We start from the raw sequence: 19,409 nt of genomic DNA on the forward strand, positions 1-19,409 counted from the left end.
TTGTGTTTCAATTTTTTTTTATTTTGGAGGATCATTTCAGATATAAAAAGTCAAAATTCTTACATCAATCTTTAAAAGAAAGCCATGCACACAGCTCAAAATGTTTACAACTTAACTTGTAGTTTTCCTTCAAACGTTTTACTTCTCAGAAGCATGTTGAGCATTTGTTCCAACATTTTGACAGTAGCCCTGGTTAGTCTGCAATAAGCACTCAGGATGGTATTTTTACTTTTAATAGCCTCTATAACCTACATAAATACTCTTGCAATGTTGGTATGGCATGTTCCCAATTAACTATTCACTGTAACAAACTCCCACTGTATTAAGTCAAGACCTGCCTATACTTCTCTGGTAATGACCTTCTGACTTTGCAAACCATGTCTTAAGATACTGAAGACATGGACTGCCCTGTGGAATCTGGTCCTAGTCAACTTTTATTTCCCTGCCTTGTGAAGCCAGCTACAGGTTCAAAGGTCACTTAGGGGGAACACTGGCCTAGTTCCACAAGAATGCTTCACTATATACTAATCCCTCAGCATTTTAATGTCAACCCTGAACCCCTTACTGGAGTTATTTGACTATGGTTTAATCTTGACAGAAGAGGTCTTAGCTGTTATTTGACACATTCATGCTGTCCGGTCTATTCTTCCAAATGACAGAAATAGACAATGTTTCTGTGTTCACTTGTCTATAAGTGAAAATGCAACAATGGCAGCTAAATAATACAGTGGACCTCTTGTCATTCCAGTGTTATGCTGCAAGACAGACTTTAGAAGTCAGTATGAATAAGGGGCCTTATCTGAAGTTGCATAGGCAGAAGAGATCTGTACACCAATATATTTAAAACTGTATGTGGCACAGCAGCCTGGAGTATTTATAAGCCATCACCTTTGATTTGGTTAGCACTGACAACTGTACATTTTTACATAACACATAAATGTTAGAAACCAAAGTATTCATGCATTACCAATATGTAGCTTCTCTATGCTTGGCTTGGTTTTATGTTCCAAAAGCAAAAGTTGAGATGAAAGCAGTTATAGTAACCAAAAACTAATTAAAATTGCTCTTACTTCCATCACTGTGATGAACAAGAGACATTTCTCATATTATTATCATCATGTGGTTAGTGATAACTGAATAAGAGTGTGGGGTTGAAGTGCTGACTTAGGAATCAGGAAAAATGCATACTTGTTAACTAGCCATTTCCTTAATCCGATTAGTGTACAAAGTTTCACATTGATGGGTCTGCCACCAGTCTACTATGAATGTTCTTTTGACCATCTGAATCAGAATATGGAAAGTAAGGCTCTTCAAGCACAAAACTGATGACATCTACAGCTCCACTCAGATTCTCTGAAGCCAGTAACTCCTGGAAGTTCTAACCTGAGCAAGATGTTGCAAGTCCATCTCCAGTTAATAGTACTTACTTATGGCTCTTGAAGCAACACTCACAACCAAACCTCTTACTGATGTTCCTTGCTTAAATGCATTTCTATGGCACTATGTGTGATTCCCACATGCTTCTAGAAGGAAAGCATATGGCACCAATATTTTCCTTAAAAACTGTAACAGCACGTGGGTTAATTTATAGCAGCATTTTTACCCAATGTATTGGAAGTTAGCGTGTAAGTTTGCCACCTTTTTCTCAGACAGGATTCCTGTGCCTTTATCTGTTATGTGATGAGCAGGAACTCACTAGGCAAAGATTCAGTGAGTGAGCTATTAAAGATTCTGCTGGTTACATAGCTATTAAGACACAGAAGTCCTAGGTAGTAACCTACTGGTGTGAGCAACAGAGTATTTACATTACCTTTTCTTTCCACTTTACACTATACACCAGTTGGATTATTTACAGTGGGTTTATGTTACATAGAAAGAATGAGAAGAGACAGTTTCATAATAGAGGTAGTTCTTTACCTCAACCACAGTAATGACTTGAGGGATCAAGGGAAAGTTCAGCGTACAGTAAATGCTTTTAGAGATTTCTGAAATTAGACTTCATATAATTTAGAGAATCTCTATAGCCATATTTTAGTTGCAAGCATTAAAACAGGATTAGAACCCCATTTAGTCTGCTTTTTTTCCTTAAAGCTCAGGACAGTTATCTTCCCAATAGTGATCCAAATCATGTGTTTTGGAAACTGGCTGGAAGAAGCTGGGATGGTCCCCAGTAGTGAATCAACACCTGCTGGAATAGCAAAGAAAGCCAAGGCTGACTTTGGCAAGAGGAGAGCAAGCAGGTTAAGGGGTTGGCATGTTAGCATTTTTCTCGAATCTGCCTGTTTGGCTAATAATTGTAAGCAAGAGCAGTGTGAAGGATTGGCAGAGGCAGACAAGCTGGCACTACTCTGGTTAGGATTTGTAAGTGAAATATTTGGGGAGGACACTTCTTGACATAGAAGGCACTTCTTTGTTGGTTTCTGCTGCCTTTTAACTTGTCCAACAAATTTTGTACTGAAGTAGGGAAATAAGGATGACTAAATTAAAAACAGTTTCCCCAAAATAGCATTTTTTGATTTTTAGGAAATTTAACAAAATTAAGCCAGACTCAAATGCCAAATTACAAATTCACTCCTGTTGGTTTTTTTTAATCAGGTTTTAAAAAGCCACAAAGAGGACCATTTAAGGCATCTTTAAGAATTCCCTGTATGGCTTTGGTTTGTTGAAATATTAAACATTGCTTAAAAAAAAAAGAATGTATATGTCTGAACATAAAGTGTTCACACACTCAATTTAAATGACTATACACATAGCACATGACCACTAACACATCTCCCCTTGTGATGGTGAACAAAAAAGTATCTGAATTTTATCTTACAGTTGAGGGCAACCCAGAAGTCTGTGCAGGAGTAACATATAGAGAGTTGTTATCAGGATGGGAAGAAACCACAGAATTTCCATTGGTTGGTGAACATCCCAGTTTCAATTTTTCCAAGTACTCTGCATGTACTGGCTTGTGACACTGAAGGACCTTGATTGCATCTTCAACTTTAAACCACTCTCTTTTCCTTCCTACAACATGAAAAGAATAAATGTTTCAAATAGTGGACATTTTGAACCTTACAATCTGTCAACTTTAAAATGAAGTGGGCAAATGTGGCTGAAACATTCTAAAGAGTCCCCCAGAGATCCACCCACTATTTAAGGGCACTTAGTAGCGGCAAGCAGAATTGTGAAAAACAAGGGTATTAACTACAGACAGCCAAGATCTTCAACTGTGTTCATAAAATTCCTAAGTTGGTCTTATGATGTTAGGTGCTGAATAAGGATCATGAACATTTGGAGCTATAAATAAAGGCTTCTAATTACCACAGTTGGCTGAATGGTTCACTGTGAGACTAACAGGCTGGTGTCTACTTTTATTAATGTATTATGTTAATTATGTGCAAATTAACATGAGAGTTAGTTTGTCCATCTGTTCCCTTGCCAACAAGCAAATAGCCTGCTTTTTATCTACTTTTTATCTACCTGTTCTGATTCATTAGAAGTATATGGCATTCTGAATATTACTCATTATCCCAAGTTCTTTCAACCAATTAGTAGTTTAAAGTATCCATAAAAACAGCATGCCATGGAGTGTCAAACTGGAATCAAACACAAAATTTATCTACTTCCATAAATTATTTTATTAATGCTATTAGAGCAGTGGCTAATTAGTGATAAAATAAAATGGTGCTGGCTGCTCTTGAGTTATCCTTTGAACCTTTTTAGTACACCTCTAACTTTAATAACTTGCAGCATCATGCTTCTTGAACACCAGTTTTTGAAAGCTATCCAAAAATAGCATGGTTCTGATACTGCATTACACACTTAGCACATGCAGGGTTGAAAATGTCTTGCCTATATTAACCGAATCCTCCCAGTCTTCCAGGATTTCAGTCACTGTAAGAACATAAACATAAGTCCTATGTTTCCGGTCTTGATTCTGCTTCAGTAGGAAGAAGAGAGAACAGACATATTAATTCACACTTGCAACATTAGATAGCTATTTACTTAGAATCACTTATATACTATCTTTCCACTATAATATAGCCCTCAAGGTGCCTAAAATTCAAACACTGCAACAAGGTCATTTAAAAATACAATGGTACACATACAAATTCAATAGTTTAAATGGGGGGGGGAATGTAAATTAGAACTGTTTTTTAAAAAAAGTCAATGGAAAAACAAGTGAAAAGCAAATGTATACTGTTGGTAGCAGTACAGAAACATGTCAGTCTTCTAAGAGGCAGCTATGAGTTCTCTTGGCAAAGCTTTACCTCTCATTTAAATTGGAGCCAGTTGAGGCATGTGTGAGTGTCTGGAGACAGTTGGAGGATGGATGGCAGTTAACAGATTGAGCTTGAATCCTGACAAGATGGAAGTACTGTTTCTGGGGGACTCCCTGGTCCTGAATGGGGTAACTGTGCCCCTGAAGGACCAGGTACACAACCTGGGGGTCATTTTGGACTCAAAGCTGTCCACGGAGGCGCAGGTCAATTCTGTGTCCAGGGAAGCAGAGTGAGACATGGTCTGGTTATTTCCTATTTGGATTACTGCAATACACTCTACCTTTGAAGGTGACTCAGAAACTACAATTAACCCAGAATGTGGTTGCTAGACTGGTGACTGGGAGCAGCCACCGGGACCACAACACCAGTCCTAAAACATCTACATTGGCTCCCAGTACGTTTTTGAGCACAATTCGAAGTGTTGGTATTGACCTTTAAAGTCCTAAATGGCTTCAGACCTGTATACGTGAAGAAGCATCTATGCCCCCATTGTTCAGCCTGGACTCTGAAGAAGCCATTCTGGTAGCTCTCTCATTGTGGAAAGTGAAGTTACCAGGAACCAGGCAGAGGGCCTTCTCAGTAGCCCCACCCTGTGGAACACCCTCCCATCAGATGTCAAAGAGATAATTCTATGACCTTTCATAGACATCTGAAGGCAGCCCTGCACCAGGAAGCTTTTAATATGTGATGTTCTGTTGTGTTTTTGTATATTCTGTTGGAAGCCATCCACAGTGGCTGGGGCAACCCAGTCAGATGAAGTGGGGGTACAAAATCATCGTGATCATCATCATCATGAACTGTGATGTTAGAAACAGGGCTCCACTTTTTCGATCTGCATATATTTCATTAGGAATTGCGGATTACAGCATCCATCCAGGAGTTAAACTAACATTCTCTGTTCACTGCTTGAAAACTAGAACTATACAAACACCCCAATCCTAATCACATTTCCTTTCAAATCTTTGTTGCATTCATTAGGTCAGTCACTTTGCAGGCCAGCAAAAATGGGATCCTAGAGACAATTCTTATTCTACTATATTTTCACCCATTATGCAGGTACTGGATAGTGTCCCCAGCACAATTTACTGAATCAGCTTCTTTTAATATCTTCCCTACTTATAAATATTTTGTACGTGAATGTCAATATTTTTCTATTCCCAAACCTGACTTATTTATATATGAAGTGTAGAAGGTATTCAAATTATCAGCCCTTAATTAAAATACCTGTTTTCCAAGATTCCACCCCTTCCGTATTAGAAATGCAAACTACATTTCACAGCATGTACATCACAGAATATATATTTTTAAACAGCTCACCTCAAATATTCCCAGCAATCTGCCTAGTTTTCCCTTTACTCCAGCCTGCAAGGAATAAAGATAATCAGATATTTTCCCCACATGCAATCGTTCTTACAGATTCATTACAATATTCGAAACCAATGTTTAATTTACTAGCATGTCCAATAATGGTTTCATGATCTATTAAATCTGTGCCCTAGCCAGAGTCTCTTTAGTTTTCCTGAAAGCTAAGGAGCAGGGAGCACATTTTTCTGATTATCAATTTTTTTCAGACACACAACTAAATTTGAGAAGCTTCTAATAGAGCATCTGCTTTTCTTTCTTTTACTGAGTTTACAGTTAGGAAGCATGTGAGTAATAAAGCAAAAAGTGTGTAGGAATTTAGCATACTTAAATAATGTAGCTAGTTCCATTCTGGTTCCCACTTTTAAAAAACTTTTATATTAATGATTTGGGGCTATATTTAGCCAATGCAAACTCCCCCACTCTGGTAATTAGGAACAGAAATATCTGCATCTTGATGAATGCAGATGATTTAGCGCTCCTCTCTTTCCGGATTGGGCCTCAAACATCTCTTAGAGGTGCTCAGAACATACTGTAAACTATTTCCTAGCTGAGATTTAAAACTTCTAAGATTATCCATACATTCAAACAAATAATATTTCATTCTGTGATAAGTGCTTCTTAAGTAGCACATCCTGGAAATTTCAGTTTATTTATTTGATTCACTACCTGCCATGAAATTACAAGGAGGTTCACAGCAATTTAGAAATACATTTTTAAGAACAGTTTAAAATAAATTACAGGCACAAGAATAGGGTGAGTCCTATAAATATCTAACTCAAAGGCCAGAGTGAAGAGGGGCCTCTTCAAGCAAACAACAGGAACTATGTAAGGAAGGTGTCAGACACATATAATGAAGGTGTCCCTCCTCTGTCGGGAGGGAATTCCACAACTTAAGGGCTGCCTCTCCTGTACCAACTCACAAATGTCTGATGGCTGTGGAATTATCAAGATTAGAAGAAACTGTAGCCCGGAAAACAACTCTAACCATGCAATAAAGCAGAAGAGTCCTGTGTGGTCTCAAGTGTTTGGCAGACCCAGCTGATAGGCATCTGTTGGAAAGTGTTTCATTTAAATTAGGAACAATTCAATTCTTTCAGTAAGCTATTATCTTTATAGCCAGCATCTCATGAACACAAGAACAGCCATGCGGATGGCTATTGTCATTTATAACAGGTCTGCCACATGCCTGTCCTAGGAGGGGAGTAGCCCTTGTCTATGTGGCTCTCAGTTAAGTTTGCTTAAATGAGTCATCTGTTAAAATTCAGAGAATGCATATCCATACAGCATTTCAAGCTGAGAGTTCTAAATTCTTTACCTCTTCATAGACTTCTCTGACAGCAGCTCCACCAGGTTCCTCTTCTGGTTCCATTCCTCCACCTGGAACAATCCACTGATCTGGGTACCGGCTGCTACTTACTAAAAGAACCTGCAAAGAAAAAGATTTTCTTATGACTGTGTGAATTAAAACTCAGTGAGACTTCATGAAACCAGACTGATATTTTGTGAAGTTAACAAAATGTTTAAGATGTCCACCAAATGGTACTCAAGGGAGCCAACAATATCAAATATATATTAACAGATCCAAGCTTGGGTGACAGGCTATAAAGTTCAAGAATTCTGCACTCCTTCCCTTGCATCAAACTTTTATATACATATTAAAGTCAGATAATATGTCAAGTTTTGAGTATGCTTTCCTGGATGTTTCCATATTTGGTTCACAGTCAACTTACTGCAAGACTGTCAGTTTTAATAAAATATGACCCAATTAAGTTATCCAAAAAATAAAATAGCTGTCTATTCAAAGCATTTCAGGCATTTCTTTTTTCTTTTTTCCTCTGTTGGGGGTGGGTGGGATGGATATTTGGTTGGGGATTAATTTTAGTATAATTGTTCTGTTTTTGTTTTCTGTTGTTTTATTGGTTCTGTATAGTTTGTATTTTGTTTTTAAGAGGCGGGATCAGGGCTGCCTGGGAGTGGGGCCCCAGCCAACACGATGGCTGGGACAAGTTCCACAGGGGCGGAAGCACTGGGACATCCGATCTCGGTGATCATGGGCAGGAGGCGGAGTTACGCTAAGACCAGACCATGTCATTACCGAGGAGGCAGGTTTAGTCGTTGTTTGAAGACTATCCCTGCCTCCGGGTCTGGCCTTGACCGGATGGATACTGGAATCAACAGGGGAAACCCACATGACCTGAAGGTGTTGCTGTGTAATGCCAGGTCAATGATGAATAAAACCACTGCCATCCACGACCTGATTGTGGATGGAGGATTTGACCTGGCATGTGTGAAAGAGACCTGGTTGGAGGAAGCAGATGGGCCTGTCCTTGCTGCCGCTTGCCCACCGGGTTTCTCTTATGCACAGCAACCCAGGTCATGTGGGCGGGGAGGGGGGGTTGCAGTGATTTTTAGGAAGTCATTAGTTTGCATCAGGCGTCCTACTGGGAAGACCCAGTTTTCTGAGTGCATGTTCTGGAAGTTGGGCAATAGGGGCAGTACAGGATTCCTTTTGGTGTACCGACCTCCCCGCTGCACCAAGGATTCCCTGTCCGAGCTGCTTCAGGTCGTGGCGGATGTTCTCCTGGAGACACCTAGCTTGGTTGTCCTAGGGGATTTTAACATCCATGCCGACACGACCCTACAAGGGGCCGCTTGGGACTTCGTGGAAAGCATGGCCTCCATGGGGCTGTCCCTGAATAGGTTGGGCCCAACTCATAGTCATGGACATGCCTTAGACCTGGTATTCACCTCTAGTGACGTGGGTGATCTGACACTAAGTAAAAGTGAAACCAAAGAAGTGCCATGGTCAGATCACTTCCTGGTGCAACTGGACTTCTCCGCGACCCTTCCCCTCTGCAGGGAGGTGGGACCAATTCGGATGGTCCGCCCCCGCCACTTAATGGATCCAAATGGTTTCCAGAGAGTGGTAGGGGATGCTTTATCCCATGTTGATGGCCTTTCAGCTGACCTGGTGGCCCGCTGGAATGCGGAGTTAACCAGGGCTATTGACTACCTGGCTCCGAAGCGCCCTCTCCAATTGCATGGAGCCCGGACAGCCCTGTGGTTTTCTTCGGAGCTGAGGGCGATGAAACAATCGGTGAGACGGCTAGAGCGTCAGTGGCAGAAAACTCACTCCGAATCTGACCGGACACAGGTTAGAGCTCAACGTCGAGCCTACCAAGTGGCGATAGCGACGGCGAAGAAGACTTTCTTCACCGCCTCTATTGCATCTGCAGAAAATAGTAGCAGGAGACTCTTTCAGGTGGTCCGCATTTTAACGGAACCACTTTTACCACCGGGGCCTTGTAAAGACCCCAAGATCTCCTGCAACGATTTTGCAAAGTTTTTTGCAGATAAAATCGCTCATATTCGGAAGGAGCTAGACACCACCGTGGGAGCAGGGCTGGGGCGGGAGAGTGCTAGAGCCCTGTCTGGTCAAGTTGCATGGAATCAATTTCAATCAGTTACCCCCGAGGATGTGGACAGGCTGCTTGGACGCATGAAACCAACCACCTGTCTCCTTGATCCTTGCCCATCCTGGCTAATAAAAGCAAGCCGGGAAGGGCTGGGCGAAGGGCTCTGCAGGGTGGTGAATGCTTCCCTCTGTGAGGGAACATTCCCAGATCCGCTGAAAGAGGCGGTCATTAAAGCGCTTCTTAAAAAACCATCTTTAGACCCGGCCAGTATGGCCAACTATCGCCCAGTCTCAAATCTTCCATTCTTGGGCAAGGTGATTGAGCGTGTGGTTGCTGAACAACTCCAGGCATGCCCGGAGGATGCGGACCATTTGGATCCCTTCCAATCGGGGTTCAGGCCTCATCACGGGACTGAAACTGCCTTGGTCGCACTGGTTGATGATCTCCGGCGAGCTAGGGACAAAGGTGAGAGTTGTTTCCTAGTTCTGCTGGATCTCTCAGCGGCCTTTGATACAATCGACCATAACATCCTTCTGGACCGTCTAGAGGGGTTGGGAGCTGGGGGCACTGTTATACAGTGGTTTCGCTCCTTCCTCCTGGGCCGTGTTCAGAAAGTGGTGGTGGGGGATGAGTGTTCAGACCCTTGGGCCCTCACTTGTGGGGTACCTCAGGGTTCCGTCCTCTCCCCCATGCTTTTTAACATCTATATGAAGCCGCTGGGAGAAATCATCAGGGGATTTGGACTGGGTGTCCATCAATATGCAGATGATACCCAGCTCTACCTCTCTTTCAAATCAGAACCAGTGAAGGCGGTGAAGGTCCTGTGTGAGTGCCTGGAGGCGGTTGGAGGATGGATGGCGGCTAATGGATTGAAGCTGAATCCTGACAAGACAGAAGTACTGTTTTTGGGGGACAGGGGGCGGGCTGGTGTGGAGGACTCCCTGGTCCTGAATAGGGTAACTGTGCCCCTGAAGGACCAGGTGCATAGCCTGGGAGTCATTTTGGACTCACAGCTGTCTATGGAGGCGCAGGTCAATTCTGTATCCAGGGCAGCTGTCTACCAACTCCACCTGGTACGCAGGCTGAAACCCTACCTGCCTGCGGACTGTCTCGCCAGAGTGGTGCAGGCTCTAGTTATCTCCTGCTTGGACTACTGCAATGCGCTCTACGTGGGGCTACCTTTGAAGGTGACTCGGAAACTACAGCTAATCCAGAATGCGGCAGCTAGACTGGTGACTGGGGGCGGCCGCCGAGACCACATAACACCGGTCTTTAAAGACCTACATTGGCTCCCAGTACGTTTCCGAGCACAATTCAAAGTGTTGGTGTTGACCTTTAAAGCCCTAAACGGCCTCGGCCCAGTATACCTGAAGGAGCGTCTCCACCCCCATCGTTCTGCCCGGACGCTGAGGTCCAGTGCCGAGGGCCTTCTGGCGGTTCCCTCATTGCGAGAAGCAAAGCTACAGGGAACCAGGCAGAGGGCCTTTTCGGTAGTGGCGCCCGCCCTGTGGAACGCCCTCCCATCAGATGTCAAAACGATAAACAACTACCTGACATTCAGAAGACATCTTAAGGCAGCCCTGTTCAGGGAAGTTTTTAAATGTATGATATTTTAGTGTTTTCTGGTTTCTATGGAAGCCGCCCAGAGTGGCTGGGGAAACCCAGCCAGATGGGCGGGGTACAAATAATAAATTATTATTATTATGATGATGATGATGATGATGATGACTGCAAATGTTTTAATAAGTAGAAGGACAGTAACAATGGAAGCAGAACCCAATTCAGAACATCAAGATAATGTTCTTGGAGAAACCCAGATCAAGATGACAACTTATTCAGGCCAATACAGACTGCATTAGATACCCAATTCCTCTGTGTCTACAGTGGAAGTCCAAAGCCCATTCTGGACATGAAAATCTGTGTATGCACCAGTGTGTTAATGCGCACACAGGTTGAAGAAACCTAATACTTTCCATGTGCACTTTTGTGCACATTCTTGTGCTTTCAACTGAACTCAGTGGGTTACTTTTTTTTTAAGAAAAAGTGTGTCATGACCAGCCTCACTAGCAGCCCACAAAGGATTGCTTCCATCTTAGTGCTGAGGGCAGTTTCAGCCACACATTCTACAGTAAAATGCAAGGGTTTAGATGCAGAACCATTACCTTTCCTATTATATTAAAACATTAAACACAAGGAAGCTAGACTGTGATTCAACAAAGCAAATACAAATCTGTACAGGCTTCTTGGATTCTTACAATTCAAAGCAACTAATTGTTTAGATTCCATACTTTAGTCTTATGAAGTTTATATTGGTTGGAAAGCCAAGCCAAGAAATAAATAGGAGAGGCATTCTGCTGCACTTTCTAATGTAGCCGCCACAAGGAAGACGGAAAGCATATTAAATTGGATTTAATTTTTATGGAAAAGCTAAGGGCTCTTTCACACTTTCACTTGCCCTGTGTTTTCTAGGCACAGGTCTGGGTAGTTCTGCTTTGGCCTGCCGCTTTCACCCAGAAAACCTACCCTTTAGCACTAAAGCGGACAAAAGGCAATCTGCAGAAAACCCAATTGCTGTTTTCCTGGGGGAAAGCAGCAGAACAAGTAGAAATGTGGAAGAACCCAGTGACTCAAATGCATTTGCCTTACATACTACAGTATTTCAGAATTTTAGATAGAATTTAGCTGTTTTTAGCTGTGTGTGTTTTTAGGTATCTTGAATGTTTTGTGCTCTAGCTATGAACTGAGGATACAAATTTCCTTTCAGTGAAGGAACTAAGTGTTTTCCATAGTCATGTGAGCAACCACCAAAAATTATGAACACCATTATTCTTCTGTTTCAAAACACTCGGCTTAGTGAAATTGTTTCAATCAGCATTTACATTGATCACAGGCCTGAACAGAGATCCCAGTTACTAGTGCAGGGAGGAAGGAGTCATTGTTTGTCCTGTCTGGAGCTTAAATACATGGCTTTGTACCATTACATAAGATTCAGAGCCATGACATATCATAACATGACAGTGTTTTGAATTACGGACCCTAGCATTAGTGAAGAAAATGCATGTGTTTACAACCGAAGTATTTATATTAAATAAACTGAATGTAATCCAAAGTGTTCCAGAACACATGTCGGATTCATTAGATACAGATCAAATTCTACAAGATAAATATACCATGCTATCATATACTCATTTTTTTTAAAAAAATACAAGATTCATAATGATGTTAGAACTGAATAATCCCCCTTACTTTCTTATATAGGAGAAATAAACATGATTGATCCAGGATAATTTGGGAGTCTCTCAATAGTCTTGCTTTCCTACAAATCAATACAGTTAGGAAGATTACCCTCCAGAAAAGTATGGTCCAATCACAACAAATTTCCACAAAGGCTATTCGCATTCACCATGACATTTATTTATAGTGCTGAGACCTATTATAGACATTTTCCAACTCATCGAAGTGCCATCACTGGTTCTTAGAACAGTGATGGAGACTCTCTGACTTGTGGCCCACCAGACCTCTGAATAAAGCATGAGAGGCCATTTGCTGACCTGTCAGTCACCGGATGTCAGGTGTGGAGATCTGTTCTCTCTTATGTAATCTATGGGATAAGCCTGTGTTTGACAATAAAAGCCAGTATTTCCACCCACCTAGAAGGTATTTGCTTGCAATCCCAGCTTGAATTCAAGCCAGGGCTGTGAAAGAAAAATCTTCCTTTGGAGCTGCTGTTTGAATTTTGATTCACCTGACATCATATGACTCAAGGGGTTGACAGGTCAGTGCCCTGCCCACCTGTCAAATGCCTCAGAGAAGATGGGTCAAATCTGGACCCTCCATCCAGATCTAATTCCTCACCCCAGTCTTAGATTTACAAGCAAGAAGGTATGCCCAGAGGAAATAAAGTAGGAATAGTGCTATGTGTACTGATGCATTGAACAGCGCTATTCCTGTCCACCTGCATTCTTTTGCCATACTCACAGATACCAATCTATTGTATTCTACCTTGTGCATCAACAAACAACCTTGGCAGATGCGCCCAATGCTTTTATCAAAACTCCAGATTTCTTTCAAGGCTTAATGAAAATGTCAAGAAACCTGTTTGCTATTGCTTGGGAGCAAACAGCAGCCACAGCACTGGGTTCTTCCAAACTGATCGTTCCTAGTGCTGATCAAACATGGCAATTCTGCATGCAGATTACATCAAAGAACACTTTCCCACACCTCAGGGTGGAAGCAGGATGTCTGCACATAAAAAGTGGTGTGTTCCATTCACACTAGAAAGCATAACACAGCTATGATGGGATAATGAGCTGCTTGTGTGTAAAAGCTTGATCCCTCTGGGGTTTGGCTGGTCACCCAAACCTAGGCACTAACGGAGCCTCCCAAAGCATGACTCCGTCAGTCGCTGGTAGAATCCGACAGTGGGTGTCTACGGAACTTACTCCAACATAAAAGTTGTTTGACGGACATGCGCCTCCTGGACTCTCTGCGTGACAGCTTCTGGCGAGGGGTGGGGGTTGCTAAAGGGGGTCTTGTTACCTCCTCACTGTTCTCACTAGAAGTATCCCAGAGCCTCTCCCCCGATTCCCTTTCCGCTGGAACTCCTGCTCTCCCCCTACTGGTTCCTTCTTCTGCTGTAGAGTCTCTCCTATTCTCCTGGAGCCTCTCCACCACCTGTCCCTCCGATGGCAGTTCCCTGACAACAGCTAAGAGAAAGCACATTTCTGTTTGGGTGCTAAAGTGCTTTTTAGTTTATTTAGGCATTTCAACCTCACATTTGGCTATGAAAATCCCCCAAGACAACTCACAACAGAGCAAAAACATAAAATATATAATCTACTCCTTGCACAACTGTCAAGATTGTTTTAAAATGGGAGGCAACTTCCAGCAGCAGATCCCACAATATGTTCCTCCAAAGTTCTGGAGTGCTCAAACCATTCCTTGCTTCATTCTCTCTTGAGCAGCCAACTTGTCCAGCCAGGCAAATTCTAAGCAGCATCACCCATGCCTGATAATGTCTTGGAAGAGTCATTTCCTTGCTCAGTATTTAAACACTATCACATGTTCTACTGCACATTTATTTATTTATACACATACACATATGGTGTGTGAGAAAAAATGGCATTCTAGACTAAATTAAATATTAAGAACATACCAATAAAATGGTGCTGGCAGAATTATGAAGATGTGCAGGCAAGCCTTTTGACACACAAAGCTCACCTTTGTGTGAAAGAAGTTGGAGCAACTGTTTTACCCTTTCTAAAGAACAGTGATTTGATGGCACAATGTATACTTCCCATAAAAATAAGTAAACAAAGTGTGACTACTCCAGGGCAAAAATCATGTCTTTAGTTTATTGACGTTTAGCAGGTCTGCACTGATCATGCTCACTTCTAACAAGAAAAAGTCCTAAAGTGAAGGAAGACGTTAAAGAAGGAAATTAGAAAAGAGACAGCTAATAGCGTTGGTAGCTTAAGGCTGTTCAGGTCTCTCTTATGAACAGTGCAGTCCCTCTTAACTTTGCTGGGCAGCTGACAGACCAACAAGTTGTTCTTTCTGCAGCTACTAAATGTTGCTGGAGAGGTTTCAGTAACTATAACAAGGATGCCAAAGCAACTGACTGACTGCAGGGTTACTCCCCCACAAAACACATTTTTTCACCCGTTTCAGTGTGCAAGTCATTAGGTATTCACTTGAGCCAGAGTCCACCTGACTGGTCTTGAACCAAAGTGGACTGTGTGACTGACAGACTCACCTTTGTAAGCTAAATGTTAAGAAACTATTTTGAGTTGCATGTATCCACTGTCAAAATGTTCCATTTTTTCAGCCAAGGCAAGGACAGTGCAGAAAGGTCATTTACACTGCTTTTACCAATGTTGGCTCTCATATGTTTGTAGACAGGAATGAAAAAGGCAATTTTTCAGCACCATTCTCCCTCTGGACAATAAAGAGTACTATGTTGTAACTTGAAATATGAAGGAAGAACCCCAGAGGCTGCCAGCTTACCACATGGTTTTGTCCCATTTCAGCTGAGAGTTAAGTTGTGAGTACTCCTTTTTCTATATTAAGCATTTTTTATTATATAGGAAATAGATTTTTAGCCATTACAACTTCTGTGCGAGGACTAACTTTCATCAAGAGAACTTACAGACCAGAAAAGCCCCACTTCAAGAAGAAAAAAGCTATTTGAATTGTATTAAATGTACCAAGATGCCAACTCTCTCTTCATTACTGGAAGCAATTAAAACCCTGCAGAGGCTAATTGAAAGTCACAGTCTCTACCAACTGACAGTATAACGGCATGCTAGTATATAAGCATAAACTGTTACACAGAAATGAACACGTAACAGGCACTTGTAAAAGACAGGATTACTGCAAATCTTGTCCTTTGTTAACAGAACACTTAGTTTCATTTTACCGAAACACCTGCAATCTCTGTGCTTTCATGATGACTAGTAAAACTCCTTGCTTTGCAAACACCAAAACTGTACCCAAGAGTCTTTACAAGAATTCTGAACAGAAATTCTTTGCAGAATTTTCTGAAACACAATATCCTATTGAGAATGCAAAAAGAGGAATAAGCCAGGATTGTTTCAAGATAATACTAAGAGACATAAATTACCTACTGCTATTGCTGAAACTCTGATGAATTAAGTTTTATCTCCACCACTGGAGGACCCCAGTACACACAAGAGGTCAACTAGTTCACACACAAAAATGGACAGTTTTTGTCCATATGTGTTTGTGGAATTTTGAGCAGTGGATCTCTCAAGCCACTCACCCAAAGCTGCTAAACATTACGGACAAGTAGTTGCCACAATACAGTTACTTTCTCATTCTTTGAATATATGTTACTTAAACCTAAAATAACAATTAAAAGATGCTGAGTATCTCACTTTTTAGTATAGCTGGAGCTCCCTCTACAGCCCCAATACTGTGCAAGAAGCCTATTGGAAGCTTATACTGGCAATATTTAGCAAAACAATTCAGGTGTGCCAACAGACTTAAAGCAGTACTTTTGCTTTAAATTTGGACTCATTCAATTACATTGTTAGTAGCCCAGCACAGCAATGTAAAGTTTCAAACAATACAATTACAGAAACTATTCGTACTTGCTTAGACTGCTCTACAGAAGTTTACACAAAAATAACTTTTTAGACAAAATAGCTAAAAGTAGTAGTTGTGCCTAGGCAATATTTCTGGTTACCAGGGGCACAATATTTCTGGTTGAAATGCATTTTGTTTGGTTGGGTTTTTTGCCCTATGTTAGCAGTCCCCACCCACTTCAGCTTTAATCATGCTATGTCTCAGTTGTACTTCCCATCTAGCATATACTTCCAGAAGCAAGATCCAACTGTACCAGGGAATTGTATAATTGCATCACAGAATATGGAAAGCTTTTTCCTAACAGCTGATACAGCCAAGCCTACTTTTGGCAGAACTGCCTCTAGGTTGTGTGACAGAACCATTGTGTACTAGTGTTGGCAAAGGTAGATCTGTAGAGACTGTATTATGAAGTCAGGAATGCTTCACAGTTTCTCCCTACAACTACACTGCCTCTCAAGATGGCAAATGGCTCTTGGTACTTCTCGGGCATGTTTAATATTTTTTTCTGGTAAATGATATAATCAAAGGATAGAACAATAATATTCTGTACTTCCCAATAAAGGTCCACAGTATAATACTTGGCTTTTAAAAATCTGCTGCTTACATTTTATGTGAACAGCCCAATTTAAAATGATAAATGAGACCATAATCTCCCTTTCAAGAAACTGGAGAAAAAGCAGCTGAAAAGCTACACTAACCTGCAGCCCAATTCTTATTCAAACAGATCACCGAGCTAAATGGTAACTAACCCCAATTATGTATATACAGGAGTGTATCCTTCGTCTTATATTTTCAGTTCTCTCACATATCCTTATGGACAGCAACACAGAAAGGAAGCAGCACAGCCAGGCAGTGACAACAGGTTATTTGAAAAATTATTTAAAGAGGCTCTAGAAGACTTAGTAATGGCTTGATATGTCCCCAAAATATAAAAAAAATCTTGACTGCCTTTAACTTACCATCTGCTACATTAATGCATAGTCACATTTGCTATCTTACTTTGAAGTGCAAGAAAAACAGCAAAATGTAATGCTGTTATAAAACTATATATGGCTAGAAGGTAGCAAAAGTAGATTTCAAGGGGGGTGAGCCTTGTTTTTCAGTGCAGACCTCTATAACAACTACAGTAGAAATCACTGTTCATGCATATGTATATCCATCCCAATATCCATATATTTGAAACCAGAGGTAGTGTGGCATTTCAAAGCCTATTCAGTCTTACTAGATTCTATTATACTGTATGCAGAAATATGCACATTTAGCCTGTTGCAAAAGTGAAACTGCATGTCTGATTTATACATGCTGTTTGCCTTACAAACAGGTTTGAAACACACATTCATCCAAGCACGCTGGGAGATATCCAATCAGTCACAATCAGAGTAGACCCGTTGTAACTTAAATGCACTGATTTCAGTGGGGCTACTCTGAGCATGTCCAGTATTAAATATCACCCACATAGCAGCCAACTCCTAGGGGCCAAGGCCCCCCAATATTCGAGGGGACCCCCCCAAAGTTGATGGGCATTGCCATTCAAATGGTGTGTGTGTGCACCATCCCCTCTTTTATTCAAGTGGTCACCCCTAATGAGCCATTATAAACATGCTTCAAAACCACATCACTATGTCTGAGCTCCCTGGGTAGCAACTGAACAGTAGACAACTACTCAGATATTAGCTATTTACTCTGAACGCATCACAAAGAGATAGAGTAAAAAAAGAAAAGAAAAGTCATGTACAGGAGCTGGTTATGCAGATTGTTGTTGCATAAATAGGAACTAGTGCCGCCTACCTGTCTGCTCTGCTCTGTGTGTGCGCGGGGGCGGAGGGGGGGTGTCTGTAAAAACTGACAGTCACAAAAGCAACTCGATCTCCCCGCTGTGGCAGAAGAGGTCATTGAACTCAAGCCATGCTGTTTTCGGAGGCAGCCAGATCTGTCCGGCTAGTGTCAAATGTATTAAAGATGCGCAATGCTCAAGGCACAGTGTGCAACCCTTTCATTTCTGTTAAGTAGCCACTGGCGGGCTAAAAGTACAGCCGGCTTTATCCCCCTCCCTCCTCTCTCTCTCTCTCTCTCTCTCTCTCTCTCTCTCTCTCTCTCACACACACACACACACACAAAAGCACACCACGTTTTAAGACCGGCGGCAGTTTCAGCTCCACTCCCCCCACGTTCCAGCCACAACCAAGTCACCTAAATAACCCGACCTTGGGTCGCCCCATCTCCCTTGCCTTACAGAAGCGGGCTCGGCCCCCTCCTCGGGCCCTCCGACTAGGCCTGCCTCAGGGGGGGGGGGTGGAAAGAAAAGTGGGTCTCTGCGCCCTGGCGACCACGCATCCCGCGCCAAAGCCCAGCCCCGGAGAAGGGACGTGGAAAGCGGGCAGGAACCCTCGAGGATCGCGAGAGGGCGACAAGCCCGGCCTGCTCCGCAAAGCTCCGCACACAAAGGGGGTCCCAGTCAGCGGGAAGGAAGGGATGGCGGGGTGGGCAGCGAGGGAGGCGGAAACTGGGCGCGGCACCATCACCGCCGCCGCCGCCGGGAGAGGGAGACGCGGCCCGACCCCAACCCCCCCAACCGCCCTCACCTCGTCCTCCCGCTCGCTGCGGAAGCACAAGCACGCCGCCCGCTTCTTGAAGCCCTCCCGGTCGTAGGTCCGCGTCTGGTTGGGCTTGAACTTCATCATAGAGGCAGAAATAATAATGCCGCCGCCGCCTCTTCCTCCGATCCCCGGCACTGCGCCTATTCCAGTCGCGGCGACGGCTGAGGCCCCGGCGCTCTCCCGCTTCGTTCTCCGGCCCGCTCCGAGGGGCGGCGGCGGCGGGGCGAGAGTGAGTCCCGTCGTCAAGGGAGGGAGGGAGCGAGCGAGCGAGGGAGGAGGAGGAGACGACGACGCGCTTTTCCTCTCAGGGGGACCGAGCGCCGCGAGGAGCGGAGGCGCTGCCGGTGCCGCGGCCGCCCAGGAGGAGTCCACGCCGCGCCATGGAGACGCTCCGCTGCTGGCCCGCTGCCGCCTTCCCGCCGGCGCCTCTGTCCCGGAGCTGCTGGAAGAAGCGCTGCGCTATCTCTTCGCGCCCCGCCCGCCTCAGTCAGCCGCCCTCATCCGGCCCCCTGAAGCGCCGCCACTCGCCGCTTCTGCGGCCGCTGTACCCACTATTTAACTGTAACGCGCATTCCTCCACCCGCCCGCAGCGGCCCGGCCTCCGCCGCTCACTACGCAGGCGCAGGGCCCGCCTCGGAGGAGGGCTTGGCGAG

General features: G+C 43.3%; 1 protein-coding gene across 2 annotated transcripts; it reads right to left on the bottom strand.

Annotated features, from left to right (window-relative positions):
• Window positions 1-19,381, bottom strand: NUDT4 (nudix hydrolase 4). Of its 2 annotated transcripts, none has more exons than XM_083698818.1 (5): window positions 18,742-19,381; window positions 6,952-7,062; window positions 5,589-5,633; window positions 3,841-3,925; window positions 1-3,012 (listed from the first exon to the last, which is right to left on the bottom strand). In XM_083698818.1, the coding sequence occupies exons 1-5, from the start codon at window positions 18,838-18,840 to the stop codon at window positions 2,810-2,812; spliced, it is 543 nt and encodes a 180-aa protein (XP_083554944.1). In that variant the 5' UTR covers window positions 18,841-19,381; the 3' UTR covers window positions 1-2,809. The 2 variants fall into 2 exon arrangements, with proteins under 2 accessions (XP_083554944.1, XP_083554943.1); XM_083698817.1 differs by having other exon boundaries at window positions 3,841-3,928; window positions 18,742-19,372.
• Between the last annotated feature and the right edge of the window lie 28 nt (window positions 19,382-19,409).

This window comes from Podarcis gaigeae (assembly GCF_964106915.1).
Source record: "Podarcis gaigeae genome assembly, chromosome: 10".
Taxonomy (NCBI): Eukaryota; Metazoa; Chordata; class Lepidosauria; order Squamata; family Lacertidae; genus Podarcis; species Podarcis gaigeae.